We start from the raw sequence: 13,607 nt of genomic DNA, 5'->3' as shown, positions 1-13,607 counted from the left end.
TAATGCTGCTATGAACATAGGTGTATAAATAGCTCTTGGAGTCCCTGCTACCAATTCTTTTTGGCATATACCCAGAAGTGGAATTGCTGGGTCTTTTTTTGGGAAACCATCATACTGTTTTCCATAACAGCTGTTTTTGTTGCTGTTTTTTAACATCCCCACCAACAATACACAAAGGTCACAATTCTCCACATCCTTGTTACTACTTGTTATTTTGTGTTTTCAATAATAGCCATCCTAATGGGTGTAAAGTGTTCGGTTACTTTTTTAAATATATGTTTCTTCCTTAGGCTGTGGGTTCTTCATAAACCGACTGGATGAATATTTGCTTTATTGATTTGAATGGAATCAAAGACCTGAGCGGAATAAATATTTCCCTAAAGGTGTCAGTATAAATACTCAAACCTCCCCAAAGCCTCTCCCCAATAGTAGTAAAAAGTGTGTTTTCACCAACATCGGTCTTGTCCGAATTTTCAAGACCTAAAATGGGCAGAAATGGTTCAGCGCTCTGGACTCGCATAAGAAGGAAAGGAGCGCCCTCTTTTGTCTTTTCTCTGCCAGTGTTAGTGAATAAAGAAGCTGAGAAATGAAAAGTTCAGATCGTCTTATGATATTCCAATGACAACAGTCAAACTCCAGTCATGGGCCTACTGCATAAAAGAAAACGTGGAAGTACAGTCCTAGTAAAACTGGGATTCTTTGAAGAATTCCCAATTTAGAAGGAGTAGGAGAATTTAAAAATGCAGAAATAACAATAGTAAAAGACTGTATGCAAAATGGATAGATTACTACGTGAATACAGAGGATTAAAATTTCAGGGGAGGTAAGTCAAAATTCACACTAAAATGTAAACCTGGCTGGTTAGGGAAAAGCTTGAGCTGACGTTGGGCAGCCTCCACGTAGATGCTACACAGGTCTAGCTGTCAGGTTTCCAGAGCCCCTTCTAAGGTTTAGACAAGCTCACACGTGCACTCTCTCTCTTTTGGAGGGAGGCCCTGGGAACTCCTGCTGTGTGCCTTTCTTCCCTGTAGTCCTTCTCACTGCTCCCTCTCTTAAGTTTCATCTCCCAATATTCCCTCCTTCCCTAAACTGGCTGTTGCCTGGGACATTGTCTATAGAGCTTTTCCTGGCCTGGAAGCTCACAAAGATAACTATATAGATTCTCTGGCTTTAGGGTTTTTGTGAATCTAATCAGGGTGGGGACCAGTTACAAAAGATTAAGAAGCTCTCTTGCGATCTCTGTTCCAGGAGCAGCCTTCAGCTGGCTTCTTAGAGCCCGGAGTGGGTAGAGTCCTGCCCTTGGTCTGCATCCTTCTCGAAGGCTGAATGAAGACAGGATCAAGGCAGGGCAGTAGAGGTGACAAACTTTCCAATCAGGTACAGACTTTATCTTCCATTCTGCAGCTATGAATCGGGGATCACAATGCCCACCTACCTACCTCATAAGATTCTGTGAAGATTAAATAAGCTAGAGTACGAAAATTGTTTAGAAAGTATCTAGGGTAATAAATGCCCACTTTTTTTCTCCTTCTTGTCCCAAACCTTCTCCTTATCCTGAAGTTCCTGTAAGTCTCATGGCTATGCCTGAGGCTTCAGGGTCAGTTGCACAATAACTCAGATTTTTAGGTCAACAAGAGCTGTATGGGAGCAGAAGAATAACTGCTTTGTTTGAGTGCTCATGTTGGGTGTGGGGGGAGGGATTTCCAAACCACCCTAATTACTTCCCAAGACTTTTTCCAGTTGTCAAGCCAGAAACCTGGGAGTCATCCTTGATTTCTGTCACTCAAGCCCCACATCTATGTTTCTGAGTTGTTACTTCTCCTTCAGATATTTTAAATCTTCTGGTTCTCTCCATCCCCCTCTATTATTTTACTTAAGTCACCATCATCTCTTCCCTGGAAAACCACAATGGCTTTAGTACGGTCCCTCTTCTTAATTACATGGCAGCTAGAGACCTTTCTAAATGCAAGGCTGAGCAAGTCGCTGCCCTTTTTAAGATCGCTTTTTGATTGCTTGATGGTCTTCAAGATAAAGTCTTATCTCCCAAGTGGGCCTTAGTTCCTGTTGGGGCTCCTGCCCACTTTTCCAGCTTTCTCTCTCATCAATCCTGCCACAACCCCAGCTCCTCTGTGTGCCAGCTATACTAGGTTATTTACAGTTCCACAGTGACTGAGGCCTTCCTTAGATGTAGGACTTTTAGTGCTAAACCGGGCAGCCCAGGATGGTAGCCGCCATAGTTTCGCCTTGGCTCTCTGCACATCGTATTCTTCTCTCTCTCCAGAATGTTTCCTCTTCTCTGTCCCATCTCCTATTTGCCACTCAGTGCTACTCATCCTTGGTTTCTCCTTGGACATCGCTTCTGATCTCTGTGCAGTGGTTTCTACGCCTCTTCTCGGAGTTGTCACACACGCTCTCTTTGCAGCTATTACTGTATTGTAATGGCTGCTCTGCCTCCCTTGCCCTTATAAACTCATTAAAGGCAGGAACAATTTTTTTCTTCTATCTATACTCCCAGAGCCTAGCAGAGAGTCTGAATGAATTCATTCATTTTTGAATTAATGAATATCGATTTATCTTTATCAATTGTCATCTAATTCATATTACTATGGGGGATGTTATAGAATGAATGCTTATGTCCCCTGAAATTCATATGCCGAAGTATTAACCCCTAGAGTATTGGAGATGGAGCCTCTGAGGAAGCAATTAAGGTTAAATGAGGTCATAAGGGTGAGGTCTGAACTGATAGGATTAGTGTCCTTTTAAGAAGAGACACCAAGGGCCTTTGAGCCAAGCGTCTCTTGCTCAGGACTACTTCTGCGTCTGGAAGTGTACTATCGCTTCAGATAAAGCTTTTCTTTTCTGCCATAAAAAAATAAAAATAAAAATAAAGAAGAGACACCAGGGAGTGCTTGCCTGTGCATGCATGCTTGCGCTCGCTCTCTCTCTCTCTCCCCCTCCCTCCCTTTCTGCACAGGCACAAAAAAAAAAAAAAAAAAAAAGGCCATAGTGAGCACATAGTGAAAAGGTAACCCAAGGAGAGAGCACTCACCTGACACCAACCAGCCCTGCCGACACCTCGATCTTGGACTTAGAGCCCCCAGAACTGTGAGAAAATAAATTTCTGTTGTTTAAGCCCGCCCCCATACGGTGTGTGGTATTTGTACTGCAGCCTGGGCAGACTAACAGGGATGTACACAGTTCATTTAACTATGCTATGGCCAATGATGGGTAGGTAAGGGTCACACAAAGAACCATCCTGAATCCATTCCACGATGGTCACAATGCTATTTCCCATCTGACATGTTCTTCCAGAGCCTTGTAACAATCCTGAGTCTATGCCCCCTTTGCTTAAAATCGGATAAGCCACTGGAGGATGATGGAGTGACACCCTGAGGCTTCCAAGGCTAGGACAAAACAGGTGATTTAGATTCCAGATGGCTCTCTCTTGGGATGTTCATCCTTAGAACCTAGCCTCTGTGCTATAAGAATTCTAGTCCACATGGAGAGGAGCAGAGGCCCCGGCCCTGAGCCCTGACTGAGTGACCAGTGAACAGCCAATACCAACTTTCCAGCCTTGTCTCTATACTATCTTGGAAATGCATCTTCCAGCCCTCTGTTGGGAGGACCCAGAGGATGCTGTGTGGATCGGAGACAGGCTCTTTCCCAGAGTCCTCCCAAATTGTAGATTTATGAGGAGAACAATACATTGTTGTAAGCAACAAAGTCTGGGAATAGTTTGTTTCCCAGGAAGAGATAAATCAAATGCAGCTTAGGAGGCAGCCACTCATACTGGACAGGACCTTTTTTCTCCTTGCCCCAGAAGATACCAGCTTATTCCAGAAAGGGCTGGGTACATACTCTAGATTGGCACTTTCAAACATTTGCCCACAACAGGACTGGCTCCTGCAATAATCCCAGTGGTTCACTGGACAAAGGTGGACAGAATCCTGGAGCTGCAGGCCACCCCAGCTTTTACAGCTGCCCCTGGCTCCTGGGGGTAGACTATGAGGGATCAGACTCCAGGAAGAAGAAATCCTAAATGGTAGGCATCTGCTTGTCCATGGGAAGAACACCAATGTCTCATCCACATGTGTCTTCTTTTCTTTCTCAGAGCCCTGAGTGAGCTTCAGGTGCAAACTAATCAATTGTAAGTTGGTCATGTTTTGTCCTCCATTTATTATCTGGACATCCAAACCACTGTATCCTTGGCCATCCTGTCAGGCCATTATTTTAAACCATTCATATATATATACACATTACAGTATGTAGTGTAAGAATATGTGTTCATTATTACATGATTGACAAACATATTTGTTTTTCTACCATCCTGCTTTACTTAGGTATATAAGTATCCTAGAATAGTAACTTCTGGGACCTTGAAATGGTTACATGAGTAGGTTGTTTAATTTAGAGTGTATGACTAATATTTTTGCAGCTAAGTAACATTTTCTGTTTTCCAGCAACTTTAAAGCTCAGCCATTGCTTGAATATCAATCCTAATTCTTCCTTTGGAAATGTATACATCTCCCTCCACTGTGCTGGTTATTCCTCACTGTTCCACTCACATCCTACCCCTTTGCGCCCATTCGTGGTCACACTTCTCAGCTCCCTTGCCTGCCCTGGAGGCTGACACGTAAGAGCTGCAACCCCCAGGTGTCTTTGCTGTCTGACTTCTAGATAGTTTTGACCAAAAGGAAGAGCTGCTGGAGTGTCAAAGGGTGGGGAGAGAAAGGTTCGGGTCCTCTCCTCTTTGCTCCCTAGCAGGGCTTGGTTTCCACGGTGGCTGCTTCCGTCCTCCACGTGGCCCACATCTTGTTGGGCAGCCCCTCTCCCTGGGTTCTAGGAACAACGCACCCTTTCCCTTTTGCCTCTTTAGGACAAAGGATGGTAAAGGCATCCACTGTTTCTAGTTCCTAGGTGTGTCGCCATTTCATTTTGGTGTTTTTAACCCTGCCCACAGTGTGTGTCATGGGCTGAACTGTGTTCCCGCTAAATTCCTATGTAGAAGTCCTAACCCCTAGGATTTTGGAATGTGACTATCTGCAAATAGGGTCCCTAAAGAGGTAATTAAGGTTAAACGAGGTCATTAGAATGGGCCCTAATCCGATCCGACTTTGTCCTTGTAGAAGAGATTGGGAAACAGGGAAGACCCTGTGAGGACACAGCGAGAAGGCAGCCATCTGCGAGCCAAGGAGAGAGGCCTCAGAGGAAGTCGACCCTGATAACCTTGATCTTGGACTTCCAGCCTCCAGAACTGTGAGAAAATAAATGTCTGCTGTTTATAAGCCACCTAACTATTATTGTATTTTTGTTATAGCAGCCCAAACGGACTAAGATAGTGGTAATTTGTTATGGAAGGCCTAGCAAAATAAGACAGCACGGTAAGAGCCCCATCATTAAACTATTCGAGCAGCCTTGGGAGTGGGCTGTCTGTGTCCTTCTGGGACCCTATCTCATATACCCAATATTACCAGCGGTGCTGTCCCATATCCTTTTATCAACTCCATGGTACCTATCATCTTTGCATTTCTATGTAAATTTGTAAATATGTCACCATTTATGTCATGAATCTCTTTTGCCGAAATACTGTAGAATTCACTTCCACATTAAGGTGCCTGAACTGACAGTTTCCAATAGAGGAGCCAAGTAACATCCAAATCTCCAACGTGTAGGGCATCTTGTCACTTCTAAAAAGATCTTTTTACATTTTTAAATCAGCTTCAGCTCTGGAGCCTGGATGGGTAATGACTGAAGCCCAGAGTGTCTCTGAAGATGCTGCATGAGTACGTTCGTTGTTGCCTCGGTGGCTGGGAGCCCCGCTAACCGATGAGGAGGCCAGGCGAGAAGAGCTGGAACTTGTAGAAGGGAGCTGGGTTCTGCCCTTAGGGATATCTAGGGAGGAAAAAGATATCATTAGAGTGAGAGTCATTAAAACATCAGAAGAAGCTATGTAATTAAACTTATTTTAATGATGTAAAACAATTATATAAAATCGCAGGACTAGGTGCGATTTATTGAGACTTCCCAATTTCACCACCCCTTATCCCCATGCAATCTTCACGCTGAGCTACCAATAATAACTCCATTAGTCTCCAGAGTGCTTTCATAACCATAATTTCATTTGCACCTCGAGAAAATTCTGTGAGGTAGGTAGGGAGGTATTAGCATCTCCGTTTTATAGATAAATGAAACCAAGAACAGGTAGTTTAAGTGCCAGACCAAGTTCACAGAACAAAAAGGCGTTAGAGCTAGGTCCAAAGACTTGTGATTCTTAGACCAGGTGAGTACTTGCAGAGTTTCCATTCTTTATATCCCTATTAATCTGTGCATGCACACATTCTCTCTAAAAAGGCAAATGGCACAGGTTGACATTCCAACCAAAACTCACAGTGAGAAATGATTTCTCTTCAACATCTGGCCGTGAGCAGGAAAGGGAAGAGGAAAGAATGGAGAGAGCGAGAGAAAGAAATAATAGAAGCTGAGCTTGCAGGGCACGTGTAAATTCAGGGCACTTGTAAATTCACCCTCACCCCTTCTCTGTGCAGAAAGACGTACGGAGGTCGAGCAGATACATAGATACTGTAATTCTCCCTGAACTATTACTCCATCTTACTCCATATTCAGCTGGCGAGTCCCAGCAGTCGGATCACTTATTACATCCCTCTAATGCTCTGATGGATATGCTTGCAACACACAGGGTTTCTATTAATTTGGGGAAAATCCTACTTTAGACTTTTATTGAATCAGAAATTGCTTCAGCCAATGACTGCTCTCTCCTGTCCTCTTCTCCAGAGAACCAGGCAGGTCCCTCTTATTCCGCAAAGATGCATCGCCCTGACTGGTCTTACCTCACATAGTCTCTTTACTCTTTCTCTAAATCTAATCTGTCCTTCGAGGCCCATTTTCTCCAAGAAGCTTATCTTGACCCTCAGGGGTGTCTTCCTCAGCTGGATTCCTGAGACCATTATTATAGAGGCCTCTGACTTAGCACTGAACATATGTTCTTGGGCATTAGTATTTGTTTCTGAATGTAATTATTTGTCTCCCGATGAGACTGCGAGCTCCCTGAGAGCGAAGCTGGAATCTTTTATCTCACTGAATCTACGGCGGCCTGCCTATCGTAAGTAGATCCGTACATGTTTGCTGATGATTTTTCTGGGAAAGAGCAGGCAAAACTGGGGTTAAACCTAGCAAGTTGTTAGAATCCAAGAGGAAGGAGGAAAGAAATGGGAGTAAATAATCTTCCCTGGTTTTTGGTGTTGTGTTAAGGTTAGCGCAGAGTAAGCATTTTCAGTGTTGTTCTAAGAGCAGCATAAGGTAAGACAACAAATAGCAGTGTTCCTTTGTGCTATTTTAGTAACAATTAAAATACAATAATACCTGCCGAAGGAAGAAAAAGCCTAGCTCTCTGTGATACAAGAATGGGCTAGTCACATCTTACCTGTAACAGTTTCAGATTTAATCCTATTACTGTGCAAAGCTTATTTAACACTGAATTTGAGGAAACTCTTTCTCCTAAGTCCCCCGAGGAAGTTCACGGGCCCAGGCAGGCCCCTTGGAAGCTGTCCTTTTTTGCTGTGGCAGGTCCCAGGGACCTCCTCCCCTCAGCCTCGCACATACCTCCTCTAGGTAGTTTTCACCACCTATCTAGACTGTTGGGTTTCTCTTCCTTTCCAGATGGACTCTGGGAAGATGGCTTCCTTATGTCCACCCTTCCTTGCTGTCCCTGAAAGCAAGTTCACAGACCCTTTTCATTATAAGACTTTAATGTCCATCATTACAAGAGAAAAACAAGATTTAAGGGGAAAACAGGGGGAAGTCATATAAAAGAGTACAAATCTGATAGTCCTGGAACACGGTCTAGAGCATCTGACGATCTAGTTGAAATAATTTGAAACCTTTTTTATACCAATGCTTGGTATGAGCCCCTGGTTCCTGGCAAAAAGCCCCTAAAACACTTGTAAATTCCGAAGTGATTCAATCAGTACTTAAAGAACTTCTTCAACCTTCCAATGGTTGTATTATAATCCATTTATAGATAAGCCATATTGGCAAATATTTGAGCTGTTCCTAATCTTTTGCTCTTACAAACAATGCTGATATAAATAATCTTTACATATGTGCAGGGCTATCTGCTGTAGCCTGTGCCGACAGCCGTGCAATCTACCAGTAATGCTAGAGCAAAGAGTATGCCTTTCTTCAACCTGTTCCTATGAAGAGGAATGGAATCAGGTAATTTCAATATACTTCTCTTATCAGTTGAACTTACTGTTCTTTTCCTAGAGATATTTTCCCAATAATATCTCTCCATGTTGTTATCCTGTCTTTAAATCAAAGGACACAGGAGAAGAGAAATGTAAGGCCATGCTTTACACATTAGAATTCTCCAGGTTTCTGTTCTTGGCCCACTTTTGGGGCAATCGATGTCTAAATCTTCAATTGCTGGATTTCTCTCTCTGGCCTCACTCTCCTTCCTGAGTTCTTGGGTCATATATTCAGCTCTCTTCTGAAGCTGTACACTTGCAGTCCCGCAGGTACCTCCAGGATGTATGTTCACACCTAGCACGTCCTGCTGTGTTCGCAGTCACAGTAGTGGTGGCAGGAACAGTGATACAACCGCCAACCCAGGTACCTAGGAGTTACCCCTTGCTCGACTGGACGCTTTCCCTCTCCAGCTTGTAAGCAGCTGAAGGGCAGGGACTGTATCTTGTTACAGTTGTACCCCTAATGCCTAGTCCAATGCCTGTAAAATTCTTGTTGGATAAATGAATAAACATATAAATGATTCCTCCTTTCCTATGTTTCAGAGCGATGGCTAAAACCAACGTGCAGGTGGACTTGTTAACAGGGATGGAAAATTCCTATCTTCAGGCTAGGTATCATTTTATTGGGCACAACAAAGTAAGTGAGAATGGTGAGAGGCTACTGAGGTTGAGTGACCTTCGGAAGAGTGGGGCCCTGCGGGAGGGTCAGGTCCAAGAAGGACTATCAATAAGGTCGTAAGTTGTAGTTGCCAGCTTGTATATATATCTGTGTCTGTCACTGACCAATTGATTTTTTTTGTTGTTTTTCATTCATGTTATTTGCATAAATTAGCAGATGATCATTGATACAAATAACACCATTGGATAAACCTACGAATCACTTAAGAGAACAGATTAGGTAAAAAAGTATGTGGATATAGGAAACGGATAAACATAGTATCAATGATAGCCCTTGTGTGTGCCAATCATTCTTCTAGAAACACCTCTACGATCATCAACAATAATAATTGCAAATATCTGAATGTCAGGCATGGTGCTAAGAGTCACACATTTATTATTTCACTTAAACTTCTCAAGCCTTTGAGGTGGTAAAGAAAGGTAAAGAAGGTGACAATCTTTATTTTGTGGAAGACCCCACACACCTCCCTCTTTTAAAAAAAATCTACCCTCAACACTTTAATATAACTCAAGTTCAGGGGTGATATGATAATAGTGTATATAAATATAGATCATTGTGCTCAAAATTCTTAAATTCAAAGTTTTTTTTTTTTATTCTTTAAACACAATTTCAACTTACCCCTGCAAACTGCCTATAGGCTGGGGCTGAGCAATAAGTAAGGCTCGCTGTTGGGGATATCGGTTTGGAGCATAGAAAAGATGGCAAGGGAGGGCCTGCCTAGAGGGGTTTCCTTCTGGGAGGAGAGTTTAAGGTGGGTGACAACTACTCATCCTGACTTCAGGTGAGTAAATGCTTAACCCCAGGATGGAGCTGCTTCATGGACTTTTCTGTCTGGGAATTCTGTGAGGAGGACCCCTGCGGTGCCCCTGTCTGCCTAGGAGCCCACAAGGATGCTCGGACCTGTCTGATCACCCTTCCAGGGGGCCTCTGCTTAGGTCAACACCCCTGAGAGGGTGCTCCCTTTTTCTCTTAGCTCACTCTGATTCTGTGAGACACAGAGGTGAGGTGTTAGGGAGAAATAATCAACATGGTTTTAAAGAAGCCACAGGCCTTTATTCTTGGTTTATCTTTCAAGTAATCTTCGGGGAAAACTGTCAGCCTCAGAGGAAGGCAAAGCAACTCTAGCCAGTTTTGAAATTTAAATCCAAAACTGTGTGATGGCACCATTCAGTCTCCCAAGTGCATAAAATAAGGTAGGGACGTGTTGCAAAATGTTCATAGGCCATCAAGTTCAAATGGTTGTTAGAAATGATTGTGAAGTCATATTTCAAAACATCCATGTTTTAGTAAATTGGTTTCTACTGTAGTTGTTATACATTACTAAATGTTATACCCACAAATGTACTACGTATATATACACATATATATTTTAAACTCCAGGAGTAATAGTGATTAAAATATCTGTCATAATATGTACATAAATAATACTATTACAAAATTTGTAAACACAGTTCTTGTCTTCTACTAGATTCTGAAGAAAAGCCTATTTGTGTCAAATATTTTGTGTTTTACTCTTAAATAAAAACAAGTAGCCATTTTGCCCCAGTCTAAACAGTCAGTGAAGAAAAAGCAGGTAGAATCGCTTCTATTAGAAATGCCAGGGTAATTTATTATGTGAAACATGATAAAACAAGAGGCAGCAAGACAAGACAAGTTAGCTACGCTCTTTTAGAGACAAAGGAGAGATGCAAAGACTCTAAGTGGGGTCTTTCCTGAGAGTTCATTTTGCCCCCAGGATTCTTAGCAATTAGGCCTTTTTTCTCTGAGGTATCAAAAATTAAGAACCAAGATTGCATTTAGTAAGCGGTGGCATGCACACGGCACAGAACTCATGGCACCACGGTTCGACACACACTCACTGTTCGATCTAGAAGTGTGGACTGAAAAACCCAACACTGATGAGGAATAAATGCGTGAGCATGTGTACAGACACAAGATGGTACAGAGGCCATGCAGGAAAAGAACATATGTGGCTTACATTTCATATAGCTATGGATGCAACACAGCAGAAACTCTGAGACAAAGGGAAGACGAAGCGGGAAGATAGAGAAAACTGGGGGTAGTAAAGGTAACAGCAGGAAAGAGAAGCTTATTTCATAGGCTGGAGCCTCCTGGCTGCCTGGCTGACCCCTTATCAGCCTCTCAGCAGCTGCTTGTCATCAGCACCGCCTCATCTTTCCTTGCGATCCCAGACTGTGATTTGGTGTGATTTTGGCTGTGGCTACTGCTGTCATTACCCCTACTAGCTACTTTTTACTGAACACTTCCTTTGAGCTAGGCACTGTGCTAAATGCTTTATATCCACCTTCTAACCCTGTGAGGTCAGTGTTATTACTAACTCCATTTTACAGACGAGAAACAGAGCCTCTGAGATGTTAATAATTTGGCCAAACAGTGAGCTACTAAAATTGTGGTAGCAGGCAATGAACCCAGGCTGTTTAAGCCCCAAATCCATGCTCTTTTGGTTGGCAAAGAGAAAGTCAGATGGTATTTAATGGGGGAGAACACAAACATGTATTGTGCCTAATACACACTTGGCATTTAGTCCTGACAACAATCCTGCAAGGGAGGTATCATCATTCCCATTTTACAGATGAAGAAATGGAGGCTCAGAGAGTTTAAGAAACTTATCCAAAGCCTCACTGTTAAGCAAAAAAAACAAACAAAAAAAAACCAAAAAAACAGGCTTCTCCGACTGTAAAGCCCATATTTTTTCTTATTTCTTCCCAAGGAATTCTTAGGAATTTCATTGATTGAACTAAATAATTAAAAATCTCTCCTATAGATATTTTCAGTTCTGCGCATCCAAATCAAACAAACACGATAAAACAAACACCTGGGTAGTTCACCAGAATTGAAAGAAATCTACTGAAGATTGCCTGCAAGGAGACCACTGCATAAACTTTGTTTCGTAAATTCTTCTAATTAATTATATTTTCTGAAGTTCAAGGAAAAGATGAGAGACAGAAACCAGTTTTTATTGGTTTATAATTAGGACTCATAAATATAATGGATTCTTTTGGTTATTCTGCGTAAAGTCACTTTAGTCATAGCTGTGTCCCTCAGGTATCAGGAGAGAGGGGAGTGGATACAGTAGGAAGCTGTGGGGTCTGTCGATGCAGACTGTTGCCTGGAATGAACCTGAAAGATGTTGGAATCCAAACTCTCATTTTATACACAGGAAAATGAAAACTCAAAGAAGCTGAATGACTGCTAAGTTAACGGTAGCGCTAGACACCTGGGTCTCCTGATTCTGAAACCATCATTCTTTCCATGCCAGGAACCAGGAATTACTTTAGAGTATCTTCCTTTTACCCTCCTGTTTGACCCGGAGAGAAAAATAAAGTGAAAAAGGTTAAAGAAGCATTTAAAATAATCAGGACACTAAGAATCAAGTGATCTAGGAAAGAGGTGGGGAAGGTAACTGCAGAGGCTGGAATCAGCAGGGCCCAGGAAAAGATAAGGTCTTATCTAAAGCTATTAGAGTAAGCAGGTAATTAAAGCTTTTTGTTACTTGTATTATTACAGTGAATGCCCTGAAACAGCAAGCTTTTCGAAATCTGTGCCCAAATCAGAACCTAGAAAGTGAGGACTTCCAACCTCAAAGCCAAAGTTCAGTGTGGGACAAAAGGTATTTGTTTTTATACATAACTTGGTAAAAAAGAGAAAAGGAAAAAAAGAACGTGAAACAAGATGTCAGTTGAGGTCTTCTGAGTCCAGTTCCAGAGCTTGGGAAGTCCGAAGCTCACACTCCCTGGGTTTTTGTGAATTGACCCAGGAGGCTTTCATTTTCTTGGCCTACTAGACATCAGAGATCTTGTTTCCATGTGTAAACTGGGCAGGATTTACTGTAGAGATGGAAGGTGGGGTTTACTTCCCAACAATAGCAAATACATCTGCTGGGATGGCTATGTTACTGTCTCCCACATTCCTGACCTCCCTCGCCTACCTCATCTCAGCTTCTCTCCACCTGGCCGACTTCTCTCTCCTCTTTCTTCCCCATCCCCCATCCGCTCCTCCTCCCCTTCCCTTGCAGGAGCAGAAACAACAAACTTTCTCTAATCCCCAGTAGAGCAGGTTTCCCCTCCTCTCAAGTGGAGGTGCCCCTTAGCATCCAAGCCCTCAAGGTGTCATCTCTCTCTAAAACAGCTTTCCACAAAGGAGATAGCTCCCTCCTCACCCTTCCCAAAGAGGAATTGTGGAGCCAGCTGTCAAGATTTTTTTAAAAAGATTTTTTTTTTCCATGTCTTTACACAAGATGGGAAAACCTCTGGAGTTTAATTAAAATGGTACCTGGCTGTACTCTGGTGTTTATATTTTTAACTTGCTTTGTTCTGTATGGAATTTTATTATAACGAATAGTATGAGCATTTCTCGATATTTATATAATTTTCATAAACAATCTTCAAAACTGTAAAGCATTAGTGATCAGATCGAGGCTTTATTCCCATCTTCCATCAATGGTTCACACCAAAAGGTGGTTAAACGGAGTAGCCGTAACAAAGTAGCGGCACTAGAATTGAAAACCTAAGAAGAAATCATGTGTTTCTTCAGGGGTGGGATCTGAAAACTCAAACCTATTCAATAATAGAAAACATCCAAGCTCACAGCAATACATGCAGATTTGAAATTGTTTCCCTAAGAATGTTTCTCCTTTTAGAGAG

The 13,607-nt window shown here is 42.4% G+C and overlaps 1 protein-coding gene across 2 annotated transcripts in view; it reads right to left on the bottom strand.

Moving 5' to 3' along the window:
- Window positions 1–4,264: 4,264 nt before the first annotated feature.
- Window positions 4,265–13,607, bottom strand: part of FBXO16 (F-box protein 16) — a 51,748-nt gene continuing 42,405 nt past the window's right edge. The window contains exons 8-9 of one of the 2 annotated variants that reach the window (XM_023530171.1): window positions 7,621–7,726; window positions 5,719–5,892 (exon numbers count right to left, since the gene is read on the bottom strand). In XM_023530171.1, the coding sequence (XP_023385939.1) occupies window positions 7,637–7,726 (90 nt within the window). In that variant the 3' untranslated portion in view covers window positions 5,719–5,892; window positions 7,621–7,636. Of the gene's footprint in view, window positions 5,893–7,620; window positions 7,727–13,607 lie in introns of both variants that reach the window. The other variant, XM_011359332.2, reaches the window with a different exon arrangement.

This window comes from Pteropus vampyrus, unplaced genomic scaffold, assembly GCF_000151845.1.
Source record: "Pteropus vampyrus isolate Shadow unplaced genomic scaffold, Pvam_2.0 Scaffold47, whole genome shotgun sequence".
NCBI lineage: Eukaryota > Metazoa > Chordata > Mammalia > Chiroptera > Pteropodidae > Pteropus > Pteropus vampyrus.
Note: the sequence above shows the minus strand (reverse complement) of the source record. Positions and strands in the feature narration are given on the sequence as shown.